The following is a 27,070-nucleotide window of genomic DNA, read 5'->3' as shown; positions in this document are numbered from 1 at the left end:
ATATTTAACAAATAATTAGTATCACCATTCTTATCTTATCGACTACGTTTCAGTTTTATATTATTTTTAAATTCGTGTGGTTTGGATAAGAGAGATTTTACAGCAAGTCAAAGATTGAAAAAGAGAACAGGTAATAATTTATTTATTTTGAGAGATGATTAGTGTATACAATTTCAATAAAAATGGCATATTATGTGTCATATCATGTAAAGAATGCTATTCCCATTAATAATAACTGGCAACCTTAGTTTTATTATACTCAATGAATTACGAGCACTTCGTAGTCTTTGAAAGACAATTCTTCACCGTCGAAGGGGATGTATAAGCATCCATGGCTAGGTTGAACCTGTAGGAAACAATATTTTCATTAATAATCTCATTTTTAAACGTTCTTTCAAATTCAAGGTATTTTGTTCTATTAGATCTAGCGTCATGTTTTTTCTTGTACTTTTTTTCTGTGACACTGATCAATCTTGATTAAGATCAATGTTACATTAGGAATATAAATTTTCTGTACGGTTATAGGAACAGTAAACTCCGACCTTGCCAACTGTTTGGGATCCATTATGGAGAACACGGCCAACATACAGAGGTTCTCCATCGGAGGTCTGTCCTGCGATCACCGCGTCGCCTGGGATTGCTCCGTTGGAGGAAAACTCCCATTCGAATTCTCCTTTGCACAAAACCTGCAGAAAATAAAAATAAATCGGTAATTAATTTTATTAAAATCTTATCTGAACAATCTTCTTTCATAAGTCACTAAATACAATTGTTAAATTTAAATATCACATTGGAAACACAATGATTGAGTGGTGTAAAGGTTCAGCTGATCGACTCTATTTTCCGAAAGTTTCTTAGTTATAAAATATCAGAATATACATAATTAATGTACATAATAATGTAATTTTTCAGTAACGAACGATTAACTTCGATGGAGTTACAGTTTGACTTTTATGCGACTCGATTATCTGAATACTTTGACAGTATTTTATATTTCTCCATGGATTGGATGATAACAAGTTTCTTAGGCGATTATTCAAAATAACTTCTTATCTGGAATGCAAAATATTTGATGAAGAGTTTGAATGATCTCTTATGATTCATGAGCTGTTTTGCCTTACGCGGACAGACGAGCGAAAACGTAGGGTAGTAAGCCATTTAAATGAAAGAAAGATGATTACATGAGAAATGCAAGTAACGAATCGTTAGTTTTAGCTTTTCAAAATCCAAGGCAACCGCGTAATTCGTAATCGCACAAACTAGCTAAAGGATGATGCAGATCGTATAAACCGTATTCCAATCCCGTGCCGCAAAACGACTTCGCCTTGACACAAAATCTCGATTCCGTGTTTGTGTGTGTAAAGAGGTTGATTATATGGTTACACCGGATGATTAGGTTCGTCATTGGAAAAATGTATTATTTATTAAAATCACTCGACCGAATTTCAGTTTCCCGCTGTTTTTAATTTCCTCCAATCGCTCACTCTCGGAATAAAAAGTTAAGATAGTTGAAGATAGCGGAAGATATAGGAGAATGTAAAAGAAATAATTGTTAATATGCCATATTAATATATTTCTCAAATGAATTTCACATAAAGGATTATTTTAAAATATTAAGAATGTCTTTAATTTCATTAAAAAGTTTGGAGACTATAGCAAGTTTCCTTGTTAACTTCAACTCATTTTGTTAATGTTTTTCAAAGATGATCACTCGAGATAAATTTATTTTCCGGAATTAATTTTAGTTTTCAGTCTTCTAAATTATTAGTGATTAATGAATGGTCGTCTATAAAAGACTGAAAACGATTTGAATGTAATGATGCGTAGCGTTTTGCGTTTGACTTACTTCGAAATCATGTTTCTGGTGTTCTTCGCCATTGTGACAGACATAGGCGATATTTTTGTCGGGGATTACTTTCGCTGGAATCATGTCACCGTCGTGGAAAGCTCTGCCGACGTAGATAGTTGACCCATCTATGTCACGACCTCCGCTGACCGCGGTTTCCGGCAAATTTTGTCCTGCGCTTCGATTAATCCATCTATAGGCTTAGATGAAAAAAATTTTTTTAATTTACCAATAATTTTTCTTTATCAAATTTATATTCTTATCTATAATTATATTTTCTTTTGGCTTGGATCGGTTGCGTAACAAAAAATTGATGTTTGCTTATCGTAACTATAAAGTTATTTTTTTCATAAGTACTTAAATATAATGTAGATAAGTTTAGCATGAAAAGTTATATTATAAAATAGAAGCATATAAATAGTATGACTGTAACCGTAATATGATTCATATACGATATTGCAAGCAATCGTCGATAAGACTTTGCGTCGATTGCATGTATTTCTCGATAAGACTTTTCTAGAATTCAATTTCCCGAGTGATAAGAGAAGAACAAATAAAAGGTGTCTGGCGCCCATACGTATAAATGAAAATAAAAATCTAAATATGAAAAAAAGAAAAGATAAATATCAGCATTTATAATGGAATTATTTCATTCTTCGTTATTTAATGTTCGAAATTTCTGAGTGATTATTTTTATTACATGTAGACAATGAATATAGAATTAGAATTTGGATATCTTTCAATTTATTGGCGATAAGTATAGGATTAATAGGAGAGTTTACATTTTTAATTTCCCAAATAGAGAATATGCTGTTGAAGATATACAAGATATTTTATTTTTATCCCGCCAAACGGTGTCAGCATATTCTACGATTAAAAACAAGAACAAAATTTTATGCAAACATGGGGTAATAAGTGCTTTGCTATTTGTATTTACAAGGGCTGACGACTATTTGAACAAGAACTTCAGTAAACATAACTAATCGATCGAATGCGAATCCGTTCACTTGTAATTTTAATATTTTTGTTATAATTTCGTAATAAATTATTCACGAACCTATGTTTATATAACAATTTTTTATGTTTAATTATATTAAATATAATAAATATGAGATAAACATGAAATACTCTATATTGAGATACAATTATTGACTATTAATGAAACAAGTTGATATAATGACATGATTTGTATAAAGTTATAGTACAGCTTACCTGGCATCTTTGAACCTGATGATACTACTGAATTTTCCAAAAGAGTGATGCTTATCTTTTACCTACACCTGATTAAAAGCAGTTGTAATCTTATCACATTCTGTATTATTTGCATTCTCTTTAAACCGTATGAAACAGTTCTTTGCGGAAAATACCATAGATTGATCAATCATATCTTAGGTAGAAATTTCTTATCGATATTAAATAATTTTCGATGAAATATTAAACATTTCATGTACACATTTTTATAATTTTAAATGACGTTCAATTGATTAATGAAACACATTAAAAAGTATAGGCAGCTTGATTTAATCGGAATCAACTTTTTGAATCATTTGCTGTAAATTTAAGCTTATCGGTTTTGTACATAATTTACATTGGGCAGAAAATTTATACATTGTTATACAATTGATTGACAATAGATCTCTTTCATTAATTTTATTATGTACAGACATTAACTTATTTACTTACACAGGAGTACAAATTATTTTTTATAAATGATATAATAGATTAAAATATATTCCTACAAATCGGACATGTGGGCTTCTGACTTGTACTAAACCATTTATACTGAAAAGCAAAGTGAATATTTCGACATTAATCGTACGAAATTTTATTAAATATTAAGGATACTAAAAACTTACCAGGCATGCAGTATGAAATTTCTTGCGACATGTATGACAAGATAATTTTGGTATTTGATATGTGTTTATATGAAAAATACTGAAACATATGCAACATTCTTCTACGCCAGCAAACTTCTTGTCTAAGTTTCTTTTCCATAATATGAGTCCATCCCATACGGATCCATTCTATAAAAAGGACATAAAATACAAATTTCCTTAATTGTTTTATGCTTATAAACATTAATTAATTAATTTAATTGATTAATGTTGATAAATTATTACTTGATGTGTAAGAAATATGGACAATTGCATGTGACAATTCCTCCAATTCACTGTACCACCGGCATGTTGTCCAGGTTCAACAGTAACTGGTCCCAATGGATGATTAGGTGACAATACAATATTAAGTTCCAATTTTGTATCATCCATTTGATACAAAGCTACCACTTCGCGGAATGTTGGATGTACCTTCACTTGCATGTTTTCGATGCTTTGTAATTTATTGTTGAGAAGTTCCTCTTGACAAAGCATAGGACTAACATAATGAGTTGTAATCTTATCCACGGCGGCACTGACTCTACTGTCAGCAGTACTCCACCATTGTCTCACTAACACTGGTAAATGTCTTAAACTATTCGTGTATAACCAACATACGATATGGTCAAGTCTCCATTCTGTCCAACTTTCTATGAGATATAAATGAAAAATATTAAAACAAAAATTATATGTAACAAAAGCAAAAGGCAATTTAAATATTAGTACCGAAAAAATCTAGAGATGGTTCAGTAGAAAAAATTTCCATTAATTTAGCACCCTTGTTCTTATTGTCTTGAAGCACTTCCACTGGCATTAATCGAAATATGTTATTTAATAGATTAGGAAAAAAATTATCCCTAAAACACATATATATATAAGTATTGAAACCTTAATATTAATTAGAATTAATAAAATCTCTGAAAGTGAATCTTCAATTGAAAATAAGTAACATATGTACTTAAGTATCTCTGCATATTGATATAGTAAATCTCCATGAGCATTTGCACACATTTCTAGGATGATAGCCCACGATAATAAATATCCGACAGTATAAGTATAAGAATCTGTGTATGGTTGAATAGTACAACTCACAGTATCACATAATCTAAAAAAATATCATAAATTAGAAGTTTATTTTCAGTGAATAAAAAAATAACTGAAAACTTACTTGAAATCCATTAGAATGATATTTACGATATTTTGCGTATTCTGAAGTACTTGTTCCATTTTTTTAATGTTCAGACTATTTACATCGAAATTTTCTAATTCAGCAGTATCTTTGTCTTGTTGCACAAGCTCTGGTACTGCGTGCTTTAATATATGATATGCTCCTAATTGTATACTAGCTATGGGAGACTGAAGTAATTTCAATGCCAGCTCGACAGTTGTTGTGAGAGGTATGTAACTTTTGAAAATTACATTTCCATCCACCATTTTTATAGCTTTTCCTAAGTGATCCAACAATAGGACAGGTTTCAAAGCTGTTGTTTTTTCATTATACGAATCTGAAACACAAAATATAGTTATAAATTACAAATAAAAAGTCAATGAATTAAAATTTAAATCATAAATATACCTGCATAAAGCATCCAACATTGAACAATTCCACTTTGTGCATCACTGACGAAAGCATTTCTCCATTCATCTAATATCTTTGGTGACATGACATTTATTTTTTCCTGTTCATGCTTGTTAATTAAATCTTGCACTGCGTGATAAAGTTGACAAATGGCTACTATCATTGTAGATACCTGTAGATACCAATATAAATAAAAATAAGCCAAATTTATAATATACATTATTTTCAAACAATATAGATAATTAGATGCGCACCTTAAAATTATTAATATTTTGTTTTGAATTAGTAACAGAAAGCGGCCACAGGACTATAGATATTAATATAAAATTCCAATGTTTATATGTTAATTTGGATGGAATTTTCTTTACGAGTTCTGTTGACAATCTTATAAGTTCCAAAGGTATATTTAATTTATCCCAGGAAATTTCAGAAATTTCACTGTAAAAGAAACGTAAAAGTGTTATATATTTTTGATTTTTAGAAATTTGATATTTATGATATAAAACACATGTTACCAATCATCTGGTAATGAAGGATTGTTTTCCACAATTCTACAGTACTTCGAAATATCTTCTTTTTTAATCAACATGGTTCTTGTCAGTATTAATTCAGAAACATTATCATCTGTTTTCCATGTATATAAGATATTATCCAAATTTTCAAATTTGGATAGAATCTAAGATAAAATTTTCTGTTATTCTATGGAATTAAAAATTAGTTTTAAAATTAATAGTGCAATACCTGTAGCCTTTGAAGCATTATTTCTCCATTTAGAGAAAATATGTCATTACTTTTGTAACATTCAAATAATTCTTTAGGTTCTTTGGTAGGACATAATTCTGTACAACAAAAGTATATTATATATGATAACATACTTCCGTATTTCGAAAAATTCCTGCAAATATGATCAAAGTGATTAATATTTTATAAAATAATTCTCTTATTAAAAAGACTTATTCAAAATACATACATTGTTATATACTCACGAATTTCATTAAATGTATCTTCATTAATATATATCTGTAACTGTTTAAAACTATCTTGTACAGTCACTAAAGTTTTATTTACATTATCATAGCATTTGGTCTGAAAATAATTGTTCAGTGAAATATTAATTCCTTTCTTATTGAAATTAAGTGTTCCTATATTACAAGTTATGACTATACTTACAGATTTATAATGTTTGGAGTAAATTTCGCCCAAAATAATCGAATATATAACGTTAATTAATAAATTTGTAGTGCCAGGTAAATTCAAATTGTGTATCAATAATTCTTCAGTACTGGATTCTTCTGATTTACATTTACTAATTGATCTCAAACATAGATTATTTAATAAATTTATATTAAACAATGCCCATTTTAAGCAACTCTCAGTATTATCCGTTATTGTATTACTGGTTAAATCAATAGACATACATTTCTGGTGAATTTGTATATTTTGATCAAGAGATGACACATGCAGTTCACCAGTTATTACTTCACCATATATGATTATTCCAGTTGTTTCAGCTATCCATGTTGTGATATCAGAATCTGTTAAAAATGTTAAAATAATTTCTTCTGCATAGAAGATTCCACTATGAAGTATAGTTTCAAGAAAATCAACGGCTATGTGAACCAATATTTCTTTATCATATTCTTCATTTCTGGAACATAATGAAAATATTATAAAAAGTGTATTAAAATACTTTATAAATAATGAACATATTTTCTTACCGATTATATATCTTTTTCCACATAGAAGTCGCAAACATTTTAGTCAAATTAATAAATTCAGATTGTGAAAGTTTTCGAATTGTTTTCAAAAGTTCTTTCGTCCATACATCTCGCATTGTATCTATCAAATAGTAGTCAGAATTATTACTGAAATAATTATGTGAACGCAATTCGAAAAGGGTTCCTAATATTTGTATTGCTCCTGCTGTTGTTCCCTTATGAGAGCATGCTAATGGAACAATACAGCAAATTAAATGCGTGAAATCTAACAAACACATCTCATCTATTTCATAGAAAGAATTGCAAAGTATAGATATAATTTCATTGACCGCTTCTTCTTTTATTAGCAAACCTAAAAAAGATATATATATATGTAATATTTATCTGTATTGTACAAAATGCAATCAAATTAAATAAATATCAAGAACTTACTACCATCCTCTAGAGGTTCAAAAGATAACAATATAAGATTCTGATTTTTACTTGAATAATTGTTTGAAGCAATTTCCTTTGCTACTTCTATCAATATACTACTAATCTTAGATTGTGAACACCATTTCTGTACTATAACATCATTTCTATGTTTCTTAGATAAAGCGCACTGTATGACACTTTTTGTAGTTATAATATCATCAAACTGAAAGCAAATAAAATATACAGTGATATATATCCTTTTAATAACACATAAAACAATGTTTATCTTTTACCTCTATTAATGATTTTAAAATTTCGTTTTTCTCAGAATGATCCATGTACTTCATAAGATTGAATATTAGTTCTATTATATGTTCAGTTTCTTTTGATCGTTCCAATAACCAATTTTGTAAAATTTCATTACAGAAATTAAGTAAATTATTTTGAGTTTTAAGAAAATCGGATAGATTTTTAAAAAGTTCATCGCTTTCAAAACAAGTTATAAGCTTGTTTAGGTACGTGACATATTGTTTTTCACGTTTCCCAATAATATGGTTAAAGTATTTTATGCAAAGGGAACTGACAAACTTATTAAGCTCAGCAACAAATTCAGTATCGGTATCATTTTCCACATTTTGCATTTGAGACTGAGTCGTTACATTCTCCTCCGGATCACAAAATTTCACTTGTAAATTTTTCCGACCCTGCTCAGGGGCCGTCTTTAATATGTTTAAAAATTCTATTTGAGAATTATTTGTATCTGGAGTATCAAATGTTTCAGATCTTTCAGTGACATTTAAAAGCGAAGTGAACAATATATCAAGATTTCGCCAAAATTCTTGTATCAAACAAGAATAAAGTTTATAATCATCATTGTGCCGATTTTTACTCCAATATCGTATTAAATGAGTAATTTCACAAAAAAATATTTGTTTCATTGGACTATTTTCTTTCAAACACACTTCTAATGATGGTATGAGCTGAAATAATTAATCAATTAGTTATAAATATTCCTTTTGTAGAAATCATCACGGTAGTACATAAGTGGATAAAATAAAAACCTGTTCTATGAGCAGAGCATTACATAAGTTTCTATTATTAACATTTGAAAATACTGTATAACGCAAACATTCGGCGAACGATGTCGTCACCGCAAGCATCTCAGAACGGCTCATTTGTACATTTTTAACGGAAAATCTGGAAAAAATTAATGAATACTGCGTAATTTAATATAATTAAGACATTAATTCAATTAATTAATTAAATACCCTTGTCGCATATGGTTGAAGAATGATATATACAAGTAATGAGGATCAACATTTAGTTTTGGAAATTGACTAATAAAGGGTAATAAATTCGGGTAAACAATACTAGCGCAACATTGTCCACTTCGTAAAACACGCCATAATGCCGGTAATACTAGTTTCTCAATATTTACTACAGTGTACCAGTCCTGAAAAGATAATATGTCATTTAATATTGTAAACTCATGATGTCAGACAGTATAGATAATAATCATTTACCTCTATTTTATTTATAGTACTAAGCATAGATTCCCATACAGTTGTCAACAATGCAGGTTCTGTTTCATCAAGATTATTCATGATAGTTGTTACAGTTCTTTTTTTTTCATTTTGCAGTAATAGATTAGCATTCTCAATCATTGATGTTAGTACACTAAAGAAAGCTGTTTTGACTGGGACAGAATCATTTTTAGCTAGTTTCCAAAATTTGTTGCTGTTTATAATTTTATTATGAATATCAATCATATCCTCAATTTTTTGGATAGGAACTTTCTTGAAATAAACACTGTATCCATATAAACTAGATATTAGCACACTCTGATATTTTAATTCCATTTCCTCTGTAGTAAGGTTCCTAATAATAAATTGTAACATAATAAGTCTCAAATCTACATCTCTTACATTTTTAAAAAAATATATATTTGCATAAGAAACATACTTTTGTATAGATAAAGTCTGGGCACTATGAACAGTAATATTATCACAGATATAAGTCAAGATTTCATGTTGACAATGCACAATGGCATCAATAACTTTTTTTGGTGGAAACGTATCCTGTATGTAAAAAATATTCACATTAAAGTAGGTATTAATTTTGATAGTTTCAAGTTTTTATTATTAATAAATTATAGTCACTTACATTAAATGAATTACTAGCAGCAGATGCAGCTGGAGGATATGTATCATATTGAGAAGTGAACCAAGCTCCAGCTAGCTGTTTTAAATACATTGCTATACCTCTGCCTACACGTTTTACAACAGCTGCATGTGCTAACTGTACAGTTTCTCTTACTCTGTGTTCTATATCAATTGCTAAGGCACAATACAATCGTGGCCAGAATGGTAACATTCCTTCCACAGCTGACATTTCTGAATCTCTACACATAATAGCAAATTCTTTTAATGCCTGAAAAATATCAAAAACAAAAATTTTTAATCTCAATATTATTTTTGTAAATAATAGAGATAATTGTTTGTCACCTTGCATTTTGTTGTTGAATCTTTCTTATTCATTTTTTTTAGTACTATTTGAAAATTACTATCAACATTGTTCATTTCAACCTCATTTGTATTGCAAAGTGCTAAACCTGGTAATATAGGTACGTATCCTCCATCCTTTACAGCTGAGAAACCAACAAAATTTGGCATCGAAGTGCCCAGAAGTTCTGCACTTCTGCTGCTATTTGATGGCTATAAATGATAAATAACAATAATATTGAAATATTTGTAATAATGATTTAAAATTTTCATTGACAGATTGCATCAAAGAATATAAAAAATTTTGATACAATAATTAAAACTAAATAACTATTTTAAAAAGATATGATTTTATACAATTGTTATTACTATATAATTTTTTTATGGAAATATAATAATTTTGGATTAAGAAAAATTGTTATGATAATAAAACTTAACCTAATAATAAAACTTAACCTATAAAGTTTTTGTACAAATTAATCTTCTCAATTAATATAAATTTTCCCTTACTTTTACATTATTTTTGGTTCGTTGTGCTTGTTTGTTCTTTCCCATGATAATTACAAAAACAACAAGAAACAAGAAATATTGTGACTACACATAAATTTTGAGCATTGACTTTCTTACTAGTATAACGTTTGGAACAGCTGATCTATTAATGCTTGTGTACATGTGAATATATTTTTTTTTATTGTGATATACTTTTTCCCATTCAATTAAAAGCTGAAATTGTGCGTAATTTTTATTTATTTGTACGTCTTAATACTACTATTTTATTAAAAGATAATATGTATGAAAATCTCGTTAGATTTTTTAAAAGATTTAAAAAGATCTAACAAAATATAATGATATATTTATATCTAGTATATTATTATATATCTTATATATAGTATAACTAGCATTGTATCGAATATTAAATTAGGAAGAATTATTTAGTATTGTATCAAGTAAATAGTAATTACTAAATATACTTAAAATATTTTGAAAATTTTGTTAGTATGAATATATTTCAATTTTCTATTACAGGTTAGGAAAATAAGGGAGATGAGTGTTGGAAACAAATTGAGTCAAAGGTTGCTATTGTCATATTGTTCATTTACTTGCATTTACTTCCCTGGTATTCTGATATTACTTAAGTTAAATGATAATTTGTATAATGTGGGAAAGTATAAATTCATTCCAGTACTATTGATTCTGCTTTTTGCAGAAGTAATCAAATTGATGTTTCCCATGTTTCACTCTGAAACTACGCTTATAACAAAAACTGAATTAAGGACATCTTCAAGAGCTAAAAGAACTTGGTCTAGATATCTAAAAGTAATTTTCAAATTTCTGTTAGCTGGTTTCCTTTTATCCATTGTATATTACATTGTAATTGTATTGTTTGGTGCGCCAGTATTCATGCATCATGAAGAAACTACTATGCTCACTGTCACACTGACTACACTTACATTTGTTCCTGCAAGTTTGCATTTAGGAGTGGATGGTGCACTAGAAATAATAACAGGAGCACAATCACAGAAAAGCAATGTTTTAGTAGATGCTATAAAGACAAACATTCAAGCTACTCTTTTAGGCACATGGTTGGGTGCTATTGTGATCCCACTAGACTGGGATCGACCATGGCAAACTTGGCCAATTCCATGTGTTTTAGGTGCTCTCCTTGGCTATACAGTTGCACATTTTATTACACTTGTAAAAACATTACCTATGTTGGCATTAGATAAGAAAGTTCACAGATAAATATTAGTGATTGTGCAAATAAATAAAATTGAAAGTGATAAATTCCAATTGATAGATGTAACATTTTGTACATGGAATAATTTATTTCAACATTGAGATGTGTTTATAATTAATTGATCTCTTCTGTATTATCATAGTTTTGAAGCAACTTGAAACTACTGAAGAGTGATTGTGCATTTTGAATGATATGCAATGAAAAATTGTTTAATGTCTTTATTAATGGCACCAAAATTGTTTGCTACTTTGTACAATGCAATATGAAAGATAAACATGTTAAGAGGATGATTTATAAATCTATGTACAAGTTGTAGAAACAGCTAAACAGAATAAAAATTGTACCATACAAAGTGGGCTTTATCTCCGATAGAAGTCATATTAGGTCAAATTATATAATGTTTCTGATGTAATAATTTGATAATGTTTGAGATTAAAATGTTCCCAGAATAAAACTTTGTTAATAAAAATTGTTATATACTTTTTATTAAAATATTGTGTTCAATAAATTACATAAATACAAATTTTGCTAATTACTATTTTTGAAATATGCTAATCTTCTCTCCAATAACAAACTTTATTTTTTCATTTAAGAATTCATACGAATTCGTACGGTTATTTTTATATAATAGGATGTTGATATATTGGATAATACAAAATTATTACAGCTAGATTGTGAATAACTTTATTTGAATTATATTAAACGATTATTATTTATTAAAATTTTGTATAGATCTTTGTGTTGATTTTAGAGTACAGATTTTCAAGCACTAGATGTCAGTAGTATTAAAACAACGACCTTCAATTTTTTTCATTTCTTGTTGAATATATAGTGACCGGTGTGATTAATATTCATCGTAGTACCATTTGTTCAACTTTTACTTCTTTTTACACCGTTTATTAACTATTGCATTTTATAATAATGTCAAACACAACTGGAAAGGTATTTATTTCTTTCTGACAAATTGTTTTGTTCCATTGTTACGATTAAATTGAATCTAAGTAACTCATTTGTTACAATAAGCCGTTGAAATTACTTTGAAATGATTTTCGGTTAATTAAAAAACAGTTATTTTAAGAATTATACATACCTTTTCATATTCTTTGATAGCTATTTATTCAAGTTAAAGATAGCGATCAATAATTTGTGATCAAATAAATAACGAATTAAAATATTTTTGTATGTTAGGTAATTAAATGTAAAGCTGCTGTAGCGTGGAAGGAGAAACAGCCTCTCTCGTTAGAAGAAGTTGAAGTTGCACCACCAAAAGCTCATGAAGTAAGAATTAAAGTTGTAGCTGTAGCTTTGTGCCATACTGATGCCTATACTTTAGATGGGTTAGATCCAGAAGGAATTTTTCCTTGTGTTCTTGGTCATGAAGGCAGTGGTATTGTTGAAAGTGTTGGGGAAGATGTTACCGAATTTAAACCTGGTATTGTACTACTGTTATATTGTTTATTATATTATATATTATTACATGTTTACTAACTACTAAGAGATATCATATATAAATTACAGGTGATCATGTGATTCCATTATATATTCCCCAATGTAAAGAGTGCAAATTCTGTATACATCCAAGCACAAACTTATGTAGCAAAATTCGTGTTACACAAGGCAAAGGTGTAATGCCTGATGGTACTTCTAGATTTACTTGCAAGGGACAAACCCTTGCCCATTTCATGGGTTGCTCTACTTTTTCTGAATATACTGTAGTGGCAGACATTTCTCTTACTAAGGTATTTCTATTTTACATAGATATTTCAAAATTGCTTGAAATAATTTAAAGACATTATATAATTCAGATTGATCCTGTTGCACCACTTGATAAAGTATGTTTGTTGGGATGTGGAGTACCTACTGGATATGGTGCTGCTGTAAACACTGCTAACGTAACACCTGGAAGTTCATGTGCTATATGGGGATTAGGTGCAGTGGGATTGGCAGTTGCATTTGGTTGTAAGCAAGCTGGTGCCAAGCGTATTATTGGAGTAGATCTGAATACAAGTAAATTTGAGTTGGGTAAGAAAAAAGAACTTATTGAAGTTTTGCATGAAAAATGTTGAGAAGTAATACAAAAAATTTATTCTTTCCAGCTAAAAAGTTTGGATGTACTGAATTTCTTAACCCTAAAGATTATAACAAACCAGTCCAGGAAGTGTTAGTAGAATTAACTGATGGTGGACTAGATTTTACTTTTGAATGTGTTGGTAATGTGAACACTATGGTAAGTTTTAAATATTGAATCAAAATCTTTAATAAATTGCTGGCTGGCTTACCACCCAGGTCTTAGTATATTTTTTATGTTTAGAGAGCTGCATTGGAATCTTGTCATAAGGGTTGGGGCACATCCGTTATAGTGGGTGTAGCTGCAGCTGGTCAAGAAATTAGCACTCGTCCATTCCAATTGGTAACGGGACGCGTGTGGAAAGGGACTGCGTTTGGTGGATGGAAGTCCAAAGATAGTGTTCCCAACTTGGTGCAAGATTACATGGCAAAAAAATTAATTCTTGATGAATTTATTACACATAATCTTCCGTTCAATAAGATTAATGAGGGATTCGATTTGTTGCATTCAGGCAACTGGTAAGTTTCAATAATCTGCGTTTAACAAGTTCTAATAAATATTGATGTTATTCTTTGATAATAAATGTGATTTTTTTTTAATTGCAGCTTAAGAGTAGTGCTCAAATATTAAAAAAGAGCGCATTATATCTTTACTAGGTTTTGTATCATTTGTATTTCAATTATGGCTTAAAATATTTGATATTTTGTAACATATACTTTTTGTGAATAAAGATAATATATTCCTTCATAAATACATTTTTTTACTTCTGTGTAGTTATTTAGGTTGAAAGTAATCGAAACCTCCAGTTTTCTACAACAATCTTTATTCATAAAGAATTCTTACAGCCACATGTACAATACCAATTTGGTGAAATATTAATAGTAGCTCTGGAATGAAGTAAAAATTCTTTACGCTTTGATCAGGTGCATACCTTACAAAATCATCACGGTACGAAGATCATAGAAGATGATTTTCCATTGTATATAATTATGTATATACAATATGCAAGACTTTCGGTAAAACTATGTATGTTTGCTTGAAGTTAATATGCTTGTTAATCTAGGTCGACGGTATAATAATAATTCAGGCAGAATATAAATTGCGCTCAACATAGCAAAGAGTATACACGTTAATTAATTAATTCATCGCGGACGAGGTTCCCGTACACCAAATGTTTAATGACACGGAGAGTTTCTACGAATTCTTATTTTATGTTACTTTAAATGTTTCAAAGTGATGCAGTATCTATTACGTTATTCGTTAAAATGCAAAAACTTTACTCTCACAGTTTACGCAGAATAATAAAACGTACAGTTTACTTTCGGTGTGAATACTTCATAACGATGTTGTCTATCTCATATACCATCGATCAAATGTTTGGAAAAAGAATAGAGATTTGATTAGAATATAAGTACTGAAATTCAGAGTAGATGTATCTCTAATCAATAATACATTAGAGCGCTAAATGGCTCGAATTTGATCGAATACAACGAAACAATGTGTACCCTAAACTTGAAAACTCAATCTCCATGTTTGTTCTAGATGAGAGATACGTATAATTTGCACTGGCTATCCCTACGTAAATTGCCATCTAATACTAGGGCATATTCACATAGTCACACTGATCAATTTTCTACGGGTTACATGTTATTATACTCTAGTACCTACGGTGTACCACACACTCGTTAAGTAAAAGTCGTTAAGTAAAAATGCTTATAATTATAGTAAACACAGCTAAATCACGACGTGTTCGTTAAACATTATAAGAATGTTTGTTCTTCAGGTATTCTCGATTGTTACAATATAAATTATGTAAAATTATTGCAATAAAAAAAGAAATATTTTTTCAACAGTAGAAACCAAGTCTATCGATCCAAGAAAAAGTCAGACGTTAATTATATCCATGAAAATAGTGCTTAAAAAATGATTTGCTCGTCGTGATTGAACTACAGTTTAGTAGTTAGCGAGTATGAAATAGGTCATCCTTTTTTATGCAATATATCTTACACTAAACCTCGCAACGCAAGATGGCTACGAGAGAAAAGACAATTAAAAAAGGAAAGGACAGAATTGGTGGAGAAAGATTAATCGTTTAGCGCGAAGAAAATAAATAAGCGTGGCGACGGAAATCTATATTAGTTGTCGGCGTACGTTTTTTCCTGTGTTAAGAACCAGCGAAGGTGCTTTATTACGAGAGAGCTCAATTAAACCTATAAACTCGTGATTCGGACTATGCAAATACTTTTTCCGTTTAATATTCTACATCTTCAAGCGTGTGCATCTCTCTAAGAGTGTGTTAGACGAGTCCTTCGCGTCCGCTGACGATCAGCCAGGTTTTCTCTCTCAGCCAGCTTGTCTTCGTCCGCTGTATTATCGTAAGTCATAGACAGTATTATATATATATATTTATATGTATATTTATATATATATATTATGCTTAGACATTATAATTCGAGATATCGTTAATCTAGCGTAGTTAGAAATCATAATTACATAGAGCATTCTTTTTCATTTCTTTTTCTTTTTTTGTATCTCTTCTTGTTAAAGGTATTATAATCTCTATATGTCGTGGAGTGGACATGTGAATTTTATTCGATGGAGAATGAGCTTCTTTTCCTTCTTTTCCTCTTACTTCCTCATCTGTCTTTTCTCTTTCTTTCCTTTCTCGTGAAACCTCTAGTTTGTATATGCATAAATAGTATATAATTATATTATTTATAGACGAGTTGTGCATGGAGGTACCTCGACGGGCACACAGGATACAACGTGTCTCATCAAGGATCATCGATACTATTCCTTTATCGCGTCGAACATCGACATCTCTTACCGTGGTCTTTGACCAAAATAGAGCATCACACAAGATTGCCATTGCACGATGTTGCCCCTTGTTTATTGCACTGTACAAGTTTCCTACGATTTTCTGATTCAGCAGCTTCTTAACCCGTTTGGCACTTGTGTTTTCGAATAGATTAATTTATATTAACCGTAAACGTAAAATGACGAGAAAAATATCAGAAAAATAAGACCTTTATACACAGTATTCTTATTTCAATTCAATCTATAAATAATCAATCAACAAATCGCTACGGGAAATTAATTGTTTTAAAAATGATCATTCCCGGGTTGAGGATCATGATCAATCGCTAAAGAGGACGCAATTGAATTCGTGCAATCACGATGCCAGAGGGTGTATCCGCTGCTCGTGTCACATCTCGTCAATCCTCGTATTTGTTCGTTGCTTTTCTGACGTTTTCTTTTTTTAGGCTCACGCGTGGGTTGCAGCCTTCGCCGACCTGTTTCACTTGAAGACACCTCCAATCACAACGGCGATACTCGAAATCAGCGGACGACCAGGACGAGCATTCCCCGTTCCCCTTTACAAGGGGAAACAATGTCGTCCGGCTGTTCGACATTACGTTAAGGTGCTGCTCCCGTTGCTGTTGTTACTGGTTGATTCTAAGGAGTCTAGAAGTCCAATGGCTGATCGGCGGAACCCTCGAGATCCTGAGCAGAATCTGTACCACCATCTTCGTCGTCATCCAAGTCCACGCTGTTTGTCTTTAATCCTCCGTTGCTGATCTTGTTCACGATCGTGTCTGAAATATCGGCAGGTTAAGTATAATCGAATAATCGTTGGAAAAAGTATTTTTCTTGGCAATCGAGGAACACTCACCGCAGTCTGGCTTGCTGCCACGTGTTCTAGTTCCAGCGAATTCCACGCCGTGAGGATCCACGCACCAGCAGAGTCCTAGACCACGGTGACATTGGGTGCTTCGGTAATACCCTCGGGAATCGCAAGCAGGTGCAACGTCGGGGGATGATCGCTTGCGTACAGCGGCGCAGGGACGTTCAGCCTTCGAGAAACATCCGCACCATTCGGGACCATTCACGAAAATGTCTCTGAAAATTGTCGAACGTGATAGATATTTGGTACTTTACTTTATTATTGTACAGTGATGTATTGGTTTCTCAGAAAGGGATTCCTGTCAACTTTAACTCTCAGGCTGCGATGGCTAAATCATTTAAAATTTACATATTACTTTTGGACTGTACAATAGCTCAAATATAACGAGTCACATACCACATAAGCTTGATTTTTTAATTAAATACAAAATTTCATCGCGTTAAATGGGAACGGAGAAACAAGATAAATGTTTATTGCAAATTTATGGAAGCTAAGAAACTATGCAAATTTTTATTAGAGTATCAAAGTATATTACTTTCTTATGTAGGTATTCTGTCATCTTATCAGGATTTTAAATCACCTAATCATAGCCAGTTAGTTAGTCAACTAATCAAGCCACTAAATTTAATCTTCATTTCAGCTAATATCCTTCATCTCGTGGTAGTTGGATCTCCAATGCCTTTGATCTATTACATTTGGTCCTCGTCATAGATATGAAAGTTACATGTATGCCGTATATGTATTATATATCTCATTAATAGTCTTACACCAAGAAGCTACTATGAATTAATTATTTAAGACGATCCACAGACTGGGTAACAGAGTTCACCGTCCCGGAATGGCGAGGAAACCTTTCATGGAGACTACATAACACCCCTTAACATTTCAACTTAATCTCTATATATACTCTGGAACAGAGAACGGAAATTCCGCTTCTTGAGAGTAACAAACGCAACGTGGCATCGTTTCTTATTTCCCGGTTTGCATGCGAGTAAAAAGCAATCGACTCGGAATGAAAGTTTCACACACGGTCCATGTGTCTGCCTCTTAACGACCAACCACTCCGCTCCGTAGGCACGTACGCTCGAGACCTATTACGCTCGAGCGTCAAGCCCCTCGAAGGTATTAAAAACTGAAAGGGTTTCTCTATCTTCTTCCCTTTCCTTCAACTCGCCCTGTTTCTCTTCGTTCCCTTTTCAGGTCACGTATCCGCGGAGTTTAATGATTTACAAGCAACGGACGACGGGATTACGTAAAAAGGAAAAAAAAATAACAAAGAAAGAAGAAAAATTCGCCGCGATGTGACAAACGGATTACAACGTGGCGGAAAGGTACGTGGATGGAATAATCGCATGGGCGGAAGTCATCTTCTTACCCGTCGGTGTCGCAGCCGTCGAGGAACGGTTTCAGACATGGCTCGTTCTGATCGTGTTCCAGGCCGTACAACTCGGAAAGAGAGAGCCTGCCGTCGTTGTCACTGTCCAAGTGTCCGAACATCCACCTGACCTCGCTCTGGCAACCGATGGGGAAGTGACCTGGAAATGGTGCGGGAATGAAATATGAATTCCGATGGCCGCGCGCCTCTGCAGACAGACGCCACCAATGCAATATAAATATCGATGCATCTACAGGTACATTTTGTTCATTTGTACTTTATAGTAAATGAAAGTAACTCGATCGAATGCAGTTACGTTATCTCACGCAAATGTTTGAACGTTTATCATAGAGAATTCTTAAGAGGACGTATTCTATATATGTGTCGTATGAAATATATTGAAATTTCATTAGCGCTGTAGCGAGCCATGACTGGTGTAGCACGATCACATTGGTCAAATTTGAAAGCAATCTGAAAATGTATACGGAAGTTACGAGCTATTTATCGCGAACATGTATCCAGTAAAAGATTAGCATACGATATGAATAACCATGTGAGACGTATAATAAATGTCAAATATGAACCTACTGAATAACGAGGTTTATTACTATAACGAACACTTTTATCAATTTTTCGAAGTTTTCCAATGAATTAGTTAAAGATTTCTATTTTCATATTTAAATACCATTCAAGAATGTTTAGTTGGAAATGAAAGCAAGTAAAACTCTACGATACACGAAGTTGATGGAAGATCCTAATAAATAAATGGTCTTTGATTTCAGTGATAAGATCAAATGGAGATGTTACAAACTGGAAACAGTATCGACGGAGATAGAGCCGAGTAATCGGTAGATCTCAAGTGGAAGCGATTCCTTTGAACGGGACAATTCCGTGCTGGTACGAAAGCGATTGTACCGAAGTCGAATAGCGTGCAGTGATGTGAGGCAGTTCCCGCAGTTCCAAACTACGCCGGATCGTGAACGTTGTAATGTCCAGAGGCCACCCTTTTCGTGCTGAGCAATTAGTCTCTTGTATATTCAACTCGATTGTCGAGTTTCTATAACGAGAGACTTGGTCATTCTCGACGGGTCTATTGCCAACCATGTTTTTCCAAATAATGTTAAACGTATCGCCAGTCAACAAGATTAAGAGAATCCTATCAGTTTCTCGAACATCGACAAGATTTTGTAAAAATTTGCTGTCTTCTTGGGACCGTTCATCAATTTTCTGTATTGTGGGATTTAAGTATTTTATAGTTGTAATTAGAGCACTTTTAGCGATAAAAATGTGAAACGAGGAATTTAGAGGAATGGTGGTGTACAGTGATAAAATCTAAAATTAATTATTAAGCATTTTTTAAATCTTCGAAATTTTAATTCAAGAAAATTCCATTTTTTCGGACATTTGCCCAAAAATATCGAAGCACATCGTTACAGATATTACAACAAAATTTGAATCAATTTTTCTCATTACGTTTTTCAAATATGTCAAGTTCTTGTTGATCGCGATAAGTGTAGTATGGGTTCAGAAGTTGGGATACACATGTCATGTGCATACTCGTGACTGAAATTATTATTAAATGAAAACGTTCTACTCGTTGACGAATTATATATATATTTTGAATAAAAAAAACTTTGTTCCATAACACCGACACAGTTAGCGTTTACTGACAGAAAAATCAACAGCAATAAACCATGACACTATATCTACAATATCGAGACAGATGGTAATTGCATCATGAATTATTTTTTATAAATTTCATCAATTTTATTAATTTTACAAAATAGCGAAATTATCGTAGTGCCTGTTCTAGTTACATTGATGACTTTGGCTTGTTACAAGAGTCTCGCTATCGGTTTTAGGGTCATCGCGACTGGATTACTCGGTTTGATGATCGTTCTAATCGGGACCAGTGATTTAGGAACTGTTTTAACGAGCTTTCACGAATCACCAGCTATCCGATTCGGGCTTGACAACTTGGGAATCATCTCCATAGGATTTAATGGTCTAGAGATTATCTTAACCCTGTAAGTCCCCTATTATATCACTGTAATTCCTTCAAAAGGAAAGTTTTATTCACTTGACAATTGTTCGAATAACTTAAATTACATAACAATGGAATATAAAAGTATAGGGTTTCAGAAAATATAAAATTTAAATAATTCACATTATCTTTCCTTCTGTTGTTTCTATAAAATATATCGAAAAATTGCTATCACGTGGAAATTAACGATAAGATTATTCTCCTTATTATTACGCGATAGAAACCATAGCAAATTTCAAGAATCTATTTGTAGTAAAATTTTGTTCTTCTCTCTGTTTCTTGAAACAGCAGAATTTTACTTCTTTAAAAAAATATCTTTCTTCGTTTCTATATTTCTCACAAATTTGCGAAGACAATCGCCGAAAACTAAGGAAGCTTTTCATTCGATTATTGTCGATCGGGATTTATTTAGAAGTAAACTCATGATTTGCAAACTAGTTTGCCATCGTTGTACATCGTTCACGATAACACGAATGACTACAAGAATTTCGATGGCCGTTACCCCTGTTACTAATTTGCTGCGCCACGTCATCGCATGTGCAGTTCACTGATAATTAGAGCAACTTTTAGCACGTCACCACCGTTTCCGTTTCTACCAGCTGTTAAGCAGAACACGCGGAGCAATTATCGTTACAGTGGTCACGCGATTTTTAAGCCCGTCTATTGTTTACGCGGCTGAAATTAACTGAAATTATCGCTCGGTAGGAATATTTTACTCATTACTCGAGAAACAGATCGGCTATCTACTTCCAAAGTGTAATTAACGGCCACTGGAGTCTTTTTAATCCTTTTTAATTCTCCCTCTCTTTCTATTTAATGTTTCTCACGTTATTTATTTATATTATATAGACCACTCAACTTACGTACACATTTTTTTAATCTATTGCTAACAGTAGATGATTAAATTTCTCTATTAAATGAAATGAAAAATAAGATGAAATTTAGAATAACGAAAATAAATTGACGAAAGTTATAGGCCGTTGCATATCGTTTGTGCGCAACATCGAAGAGTTAATTAATATTCCTCGTAATCCGATGAATATATTTTTCGCAGTCAATAAAAAATGTTATTAAAAATATTAATTAGGATAGCCAAATGGAAGCAAATCGTAAGTTCTTCTTGAATTACGTACGAAAATCGAAAAATGTTAAGAAAGATTTCAAAATTCGTTCAATAAATATTGGACATTGATAAAATTATTGTCTTATAATATATTGTTCATATTTCTATTACTTTTCTAATTATTTATCATACGTGTACAACGTTATTTAAATAAGGTAACCAATCAACGAAACAGAATGACATAGAGAATCTACGGGTCTTACTATTCACCGTAGTAATTATCGAAATTCAATTGAAACGTCATATTGCGAAGTATAAACTCAAGATTGACCTAGTTCTACCGTCTGTATATTCGTACCTTTCGGTTTAGGATGCGGTCGACGGTGCTTAGAGTCAGCCATCACGACGGAGAACCAATCCAACAAACGATTTGCCATTGCGGGTTTGGATGACGGCGGGCAATCAGAGTTACGCGATGATTGGGAGTTGTACGTTGATTTCAAAGGAGATGGTGTCTTCTCCATCACTTCGTTGCTCATCAGATGCTTGTCGTCATATTTACTTCCAGCAAGTGCCTGAAACATGAAAATGTAAGTAAACAATCCCGTTGAATTTGTATTTCTATTTAATTCTATTCTTCTTAATTATAATTCATTACAGTAACTGATTAAAATTCTTCTTGAAATGATAACCAGTGGAAAAGATGTTGTAAATTTGCAAATCAATTGCCTCAGTTGTGAAAGGTGAACGCTAGGAAAAATGATAATTCTAATTCCGTTTTTTCAGATAGATACTGAACAAGTTTAAGTGTATCAATGATTTTTTTATGTTTTTCTCAGATTCGTGAAATTTTTTAACGATAGGAAAACTCGACGACGAAAAATTTAAATAATTCATAAGATTATTTTTATATTGTAAAAGAGATACGAAATAATTTTAACGATTTATAACGTTTTGGATAATTTTAACGATTTTACTGTTCACCGGATAGAAATGGAATTAAGTACATAAAATATGAATATGCAAGGAACAGAAAGTAACGTTTTTGGGTTTCTTTTCTGCTACGTATAAGGCTTATTTATTATTTACGCTATATTAGTAGATATAATCTTCTCATTGTTGCATTTTTTAAAATATCGTTTGAACATCTGCGTTACGCCACGAGTTGTGTCGTTTTGAATAATTAAATGTCTCGTTACTATCGTCCTAGCGAAAATTTCCACCTCTGAGCGGTGCACTTTTTTCAGAAAAAGTTACAAATTTTTTGTAACCATCGAGAAACGAAGGAAGCATCGCTGATTCCACGAAGAAATAAAGCTGCATCCGTGTTTCGTTTGCGATTAATCATCAGCGGGCTCGAATTCGTAGGAACCAGTAATAATAATAACTTTCTACCCTAATACAATCGTTGTCCGTTAATCAACAATCTTTTCATACGAATTTACATACACGCTTTTAATGCGTTGTTCAATGATCCTTTGATTGTAATTTCGAGCCTGATTATGTACGTTTAAAGCAACTCGTTGAGATTAATAGGACTAGCAATGGTCAATTAGTAATACGAGACGTAGCATTTATTGAAAAATGGTTTACATTACGCATTAATAACGCTGTGTTTTCAGACGTTTATTGCGCACGCGTTGTGAATTAAAAGTTACGAGGTGGCTTTCGCAAGCTCTTTTATGACAATTCATAAATAAAGTAAACGTGTACGTGCAGAGTCCGGCCGAGTAACACGTAAAAGATGATATGTAAAAGCGGGAACGATGCGATTCTTTGCCATAAAATAAGAAAAATATATAGAATCAAATTTTTTCATTCTCGGCTTGGTTTTTGAAGAAAATCGAGTTTGAAAATTTATCAAGTATACTTGGACGTGGCTAATTTCGGTCTAGACCGGACTAAATAATCGACGGCAGATCATTCTACGTGCGAGAATAAGTGGAAAATGTAGAATAAGATTTTTACGCCAGACGCTTTGACTCCGAGAACAAAAATTTACAAATTTATCATATACATGTACTAGACTGATGGAATATTAAATCAACGATTGCAATGTAAAATTTGATATAAGAAAAGCTAGCAATCGATAAACTATTACCAAGGAACGTTACAATTTTTATTGTTTCCTATAGAGTAAATTGTGATTTGTATCACGGCGAGGGAAAACGATGTAAAGGTTGACAAGGGCGATCATTAACTATACATGTAATTTCGGTGTAATGTAAATGTAGCTACGCGTCTGATGCACGGGACCAGGATAAAAGGTCCTGAAGCATCGAGGCTTTCGTGCACGACGAGTCTCTCGTTTTTCACTTCTCTTCTCAGCTCTTTGCGCCATGAACGTCGAGCTTGTACCGCGTTAATTTTCTCCCCTCGGAGAGTTGCTAACAATAAGTAGAAACGACGTATCTCGCCTCCGGCCCATTCTAAATTCCTATCTCACAAATCTTGCCGACCTCGCCACTTTAGACACGCTGCCCTCCCCTCGTAAAAACAATCGAGCTTCGTCTTCATTTTCCGTCTCTTCCTCCTCTTTTCTTTTACCGTAGCTCGCCATCCCTTCGTTCAACCCTCGAGGGCATGCTTTCGATGCTTCCAACATGCGTTTATGGTTTTCCATTCTTCTCATTCAATTTTCTTCTCCTAAAATTACGTCTCTAGTTGATTTCTGGTGTTCGAAAGAGCCTACTCGCTATTTTGGATTTTTATGATTCTCGATATACAAAGATTAAATCGTATCATAATTCATATAAATTATATTATAGTCAATGTTCTTCCAAATTAACGTTACGATAATAATAATAACTATTTGATCTCGATCTGGCGACTAAGAAATTCCACTTGGTTACAATTTTTCCAACCACACGCTCCCTCGTCTGGTCTTCTCACTCATCCTTCCATACTTTAATTGTACGTTATTCTTCACCTAGCGATTACACATCAAGAGTTTACGTTTGAAGTTCTTCCTATTCTAAAACTATTAGGTTGTCCGAAAAGTGTCTTTCTTTTACAGACCTGTCTTTTACAATGATGCATCTTTATACAAACATGAAACCTGTCGAATGTTATGATCTTTATTTTAATAGAACAAAATGGATCATACGTAATTCGATAAAATAATATAAAACGGAAAATGTTGTGCATCCATTGTTTCCTTATAAAACGAAAGAAACTTTTCGGACGACCTGATATTATTTCACCGCCGCCTGTTTGCTTATTGCACCTTCTAATCTTTGGCAAATCAATGTTGTATCTCTTATATTCTATGCTGTATTTACGTTGAACACTGTTGCGGATCGTTGGAATTCTCCATGCAATTTTTCCACCAATGCGTTACTATCATAGTGGAAGAAATAATTATTCTGAGTCATCGGTACTCTAATATATAACACAATATAATGTATTGCACTGCTGGCTAATAATATTTATCGAGAATCAAAAGATCCTACTTGTATACATGTCGTAATTTTCTCTCAATTCTCAATGCAAACGTCTGTAAAGCCGAAAACATCTCGTAAGATCTATATAAACGATAACTTCTATGAAACGATTCTAAAACGATGAGAATCACCGAGGATTAAAATCGTTGGACGGATCTGCTTTACTCGTGGCATGCACGTCGTCGAGTCTTACGGGGTTGCAACCGTCCGTAACGATATTACGGCTCCTCGTCGTCTGGCGACGCTTTCCGTCGGATCGATGGGAAAGACGCCTCGTCTAGGCTGCTCGAAAATACGAGCCATCGACTCGTGGCGGCTTACGGTCGACCAATGGCAGCTTCACCGCCATTGAAGGATGCTCAACCTTCTCGTAAAATAAAGGATAGAGGCTCGATTTTCGCTAGACGTCTATGGAATCGTATCCTTATTTTCACTATCTTGACCATCCTCCACATTTGCCTTAACTATTTCCTATCAGAACGTGCGCGAGATATAGGAAATCGAAGCTTGTGTATTTCTTTTTTTTTCTTTTCTCTTTTTCCTTTTAAATCGACGATTTGTTACGACTGCTGTTCATTCATATTTCCATTTAGATATATAACATTTAATTTTACTATTCATAACTAATGTTTCTTGAATATAGAAAACGTTTTAAGAGACACGAAGAAATACAAATTTCAATGTTTCTTAAACGCAAAATGATCGATTTTCCGTTGGGGAACAGGCAAGAAATTGAGGAAATCGATTTTAATTTCTGAATTAGAGGGAGCAGGGACCTGGCCAGCGAAGAAAACTGGGCGAATGATAAAAGAAAAGTAATCAAGAGGGAGGATTCTTGGGTGGATTAAAGACGAGCGACGTTTCAATTTGAAGAAACACAACGGCGTTTCGTTGATCCTTTAATTAGCTGAGGAAAACTCATATTTATCTCGCTGATGGTGTATTACGGATGGTCTAAACCTCGAAACGGCGGAGGGGGGCAGAATCTAGAATTTCCTTTCGAGGGATGATAACCCTACGTTACCGTGGAAACACTGAATCAATAGCGGGACTAGTTTATTAACACGCTGAAGGCTAAAATAACAGATCTAACGGATCCCCTTAATAGACCGAAGCTTTAATCAGAGCCGGTAGGTCTGTAATCTCATGGAAAACACGAGCTTACGAATTTAGAAATTTTCCAAGTGTTCCCAAATTTTATATTTAAGAACGGCAGGTAGCAATCACGAAACGTTTAACGTAAAATTTTCTAAACGTCTGTCGTATTTTACGACTGAAAATCGTCAATCTCTAGTAAATGATCTCTAGTAAATGATGATCCTCTAGTAAATGATGAGAATTATTTTACACATTAATCGAAGTCGCACGTACATGTCCGACGTTATATAAAAATACATTCTCATTTCTCGAGTCATACGTGGAGTTTTTTATCGAATACGTTGATTTAATAAAACGTGCCCGATATGAACAGCGAAAAACGTAAATATTCACGAATCCTCCGCCATGTGTGCAAGAGGTGATATAAAAAAAAGATAAAATGATTTTATAAAGCAAACACGTAGTTTATTTAACTTTTGTATTGAAAATTTTGCTCGCGAGCTGCCAAATATTTTTAATGCTTTCATGTTTAGAATTTTATATCGAAATGGTTGACAGGATGAAAATGAACCAATTCTTCGCTGTTCGCGAAATTAATTTTATAATACGATAGCTAATTATACG

At 32.5% G+C, this 27,070-nt stretch overlaps 5 protein-coding genes across 9 annotated transcripts in view; 2 read left to right on the top strand and 3 right to left on the bottom strand.

Annotated features, from left to right (window-relative positions):
• Window positions 1-114: 114 nt before the first annotated feature.
• LOC126914364 (uncharacterized) lies at window positions 115-3,184 on the bottom strand. The gene is made up of 4 exons (XM_050718198.1): window positions 3,059-3,184; window positions 1,847-2,046; window positions 543-686; window positions 115-346 (listed from the first exon to the last, which is right to left on the bottom strand). Exons 1-4 carry the CDS (start codon window positions 3,063-3,065, stop codon window positions 260-262), a joined length of 438 nt encoding a protein of 145 aa, XP_050574155.1. The 5' UTR covers window positions 3,066-3,184; the 3' UTR covers window positions 115-259.
• LOC126914361 (phosphatidylinositol-glycan biosynthesis class F protein) lies at window positions 584-12,193 on the top strand. 4 transcript variants are annotated; one of them, XM_050718193.1, is made up of 2 exons: window positions 584-709; window positions 10,959-12,193. In XM_050718193.1, the coding sequence occupies exon 2, from the start codon at window positions 10,977-10,979 to the stop codon at window positions 11,673-11,675; it is 699 nt and encodes a 232-aa protein (XP_050574150.1). In that variant the 5' UTR covers window positions 584-709; window positions 10,959-10,976; the 3' UTR covers window positions 11,676-12,193. The 4 variants fall into 4 exon arrangements, with proteins under 4 accessions (XP_050574150.1, XP_050574149.1, XP_050574148.1 ...); XM_050718192.1 differs by lacking the exon at window positions 584-709 and adding an exon at window positions 10,551-10,684; XM_050718191.1 differs by lacking the exon at window positions 584-709 and adding an exon at window positions 10,559-10,663.
• LOC126914322 (E3 ubiquitin-protein ligase listerin) lies at window positions 3,482-12,908 on the bottom strand. 2 transcript variants are annotated; one of them, XM_050718096.1, is made up of 22 exons: window positions 12,761-12,908; window positions 9,936-10,145; window positions 9,595-9,861; window positions 9,394-9,509; window positions 8,955-9,309; window positions 8,700-8,884; window positions 8,493-8,628; window positions 7,725-8,411; window positions 7,450-7,654; window positions 7,018-7,369; window positions 6,470-6,947; window positions 6,270-6,385; window positions 6,041-6,194; window positions 5,815-5,975; window positions 5,554-5,737; window positions 5,297-5,471; window positions 4,889-5,225; window positions 4,679-4,825; window positions 4,447-4,577; window positions 3,967-4,370; window positions 3,703-3,870; window positions 3,482-3,628 (listed from the first exon to the last, which is right to left on the bottom strand). In XM_050718096.1, the coding sequence occupies exons 2-22, from the start codon at window positions 10,101-10,103 to the stop codon at window positions 3,569-3,571; spliced, it is 4,986 nt and encodes a 1,661-aa protein (XP_050574053.1). In that variant the 5' UTR covers window positions 10,104-10,145; window positions 12,761-12,908; the 3' UTR covers window positions 3,482-3,568. The 2 variants fall into 2 exon arrangements, with proteins under 2 accessions (XP_050574053.1, XP_050574052.1); XM_050718095.1 differs by lacking the exon at window positions 12,761-12,908 and adding an exon at window positions 10,443-10,591.
• Window positions 12,445-14,489, top strand: LOC126914348 (alcohol dehydrogenase class-3). Its single transcript, XM_050718164.1, has 7 exons — window positions 12,445-12,612; window positions 12,859-13,102; window positions 13,189-13,409; window positions 13,476-13,692; window positions 13,767-13,897; window positions 13,982-14,256; window positions 14,344-14,489. Exons 1-7 carry the CDS (start codon window positions 12,592-12,594, stop codon window positions 14,366-14,368), a joined length of 1,134 nt encoding a protein of 377 aa, XP_050574121.1. The 5' UTR covers window positions 12,445-12,591; the 3' UTR covers window positions 14,369-14,489.
• A 55-nt stretch (window positions 14,490-14,544) lies between these two features.
• Window positions 14,545-27,070, bottom strand: part of LOC126914244 (proteoglycan Cow) — a 92,590-nt gene continuing 80,064 nt past the window's right edge. Inside the window, exons 7-10 of the mRNA XM_050717890.1 lie at window positions 22,264-22,480; window positions 18,799-18,958; window positions 17,412-17,638; window positions 14,545-17,334 (exon numbers count right to left, since the gene is read on the bottom strand). Of these exons, the coding sequence (XP_050573847.1) occupies window positions 17,204-17,334; window positions 17,412-17,638; window positions 18,799-18,958; window positions 22,264-22,480 (735 nt within the window). The 3' untranslated portion in view covers window positions 14,545-17,203. The remainder of the gene's footprint in view (window positions 17,335-17,411; window positions 17,639-18,798; window positions 18,959-22,263; window positions 22,481-27,070) is intronic.

The sequence above is a fragment of the Bombus affinis genome, chromosome 3 (genome assembly GCF_024516045.1).
Source record: "Bombus affinis isolate iyBomAffi1 chromosome 3, iyBomAffi1.2, whole genome shotgun sequence".
Taxonomy (NCBI): Eukaryota; Metazoa; Arthropoda; class Insecta; order Hymenoptera; family Apidae; genus Bombus; species Bombus affinis.
Note: the sequence above shows the minus strand (reverse complement) of the source record. Positions and strands in the feature narration are given on the sequence as shown.

What these genes read in the sequence shown, in the direction of transcription:
- LOC126914364 (XM_050718198.1), bottom strand. An exon ending in ACCAGAAACATGATTTCGAA is followed by an intron (nt 687 to 1,846) that starts GTAAGTCAAACG and finishes TATTTTCTGCAG; the next exon opens with GTTTTGTGCAAAGGAGAATT. An exon ending in GATCCCAAACAGTTGGCAAG is followed by an intron (nt 347 to 542) that starts GTCGGAGTTTAC and finishes TGTTTCCTACAG; the next exon opens with GTTCAACCTAGCCATGGATG.
- LOC126914322 (XM_050718095.1), bottom strand. Translation starts at nt 10,487, where the DNA reads ATGGGAAAGAACAAACAAGCACAACGAACCAAAAATAATGTAAAA. An exon ending in TGGAAAAAGATATATAATCG is followed by an intron (nt 6,948 to 7,017) that starts GTAAGAAAATAT and finishes ATTATGTTCCAG; the next exon opens with AAATGAAGAATATGATAAAG. An exon ending in AAAATATTAATAATTTTAAG is followed by an intron (nt 5,472 to 5,553) that starts GTGCGCATCTAA and finishes TGGTATCTACAG; the next exon opens with GTATCTACAATGATAGTAGC.
- LOC126914361 (XM_050718193.1), top strand. Translation starts at nt 10,977, where the DNA reads ATGAGTGTTGGAAACAAATTGAGTCAAAGGTTGCTATTGTCATATTGT.
- LOC126914348 (XM_050718164.1), top strand. Translation starts at nt 12,592, where the DNA reads ATGTCAAACACAACTGGAAAG. An exon ending in TGTTACCGAATTTAAACCTG is followed by an intron (nt 13,103 to 13,188) that starts GTATTGTACTAC and finishes TATAAATTACAG; the next exon opens with GTGATCATGTGATTCCATTA. An exon ending in CAGACATTTCTCTTACTAAG is followed by an intron (nt 13,410 to 13,475) that starts GTATTTCTATTT and finishes TATATAATTCAG; the next exon opens with ATTGATCCTGTTGCACCACT.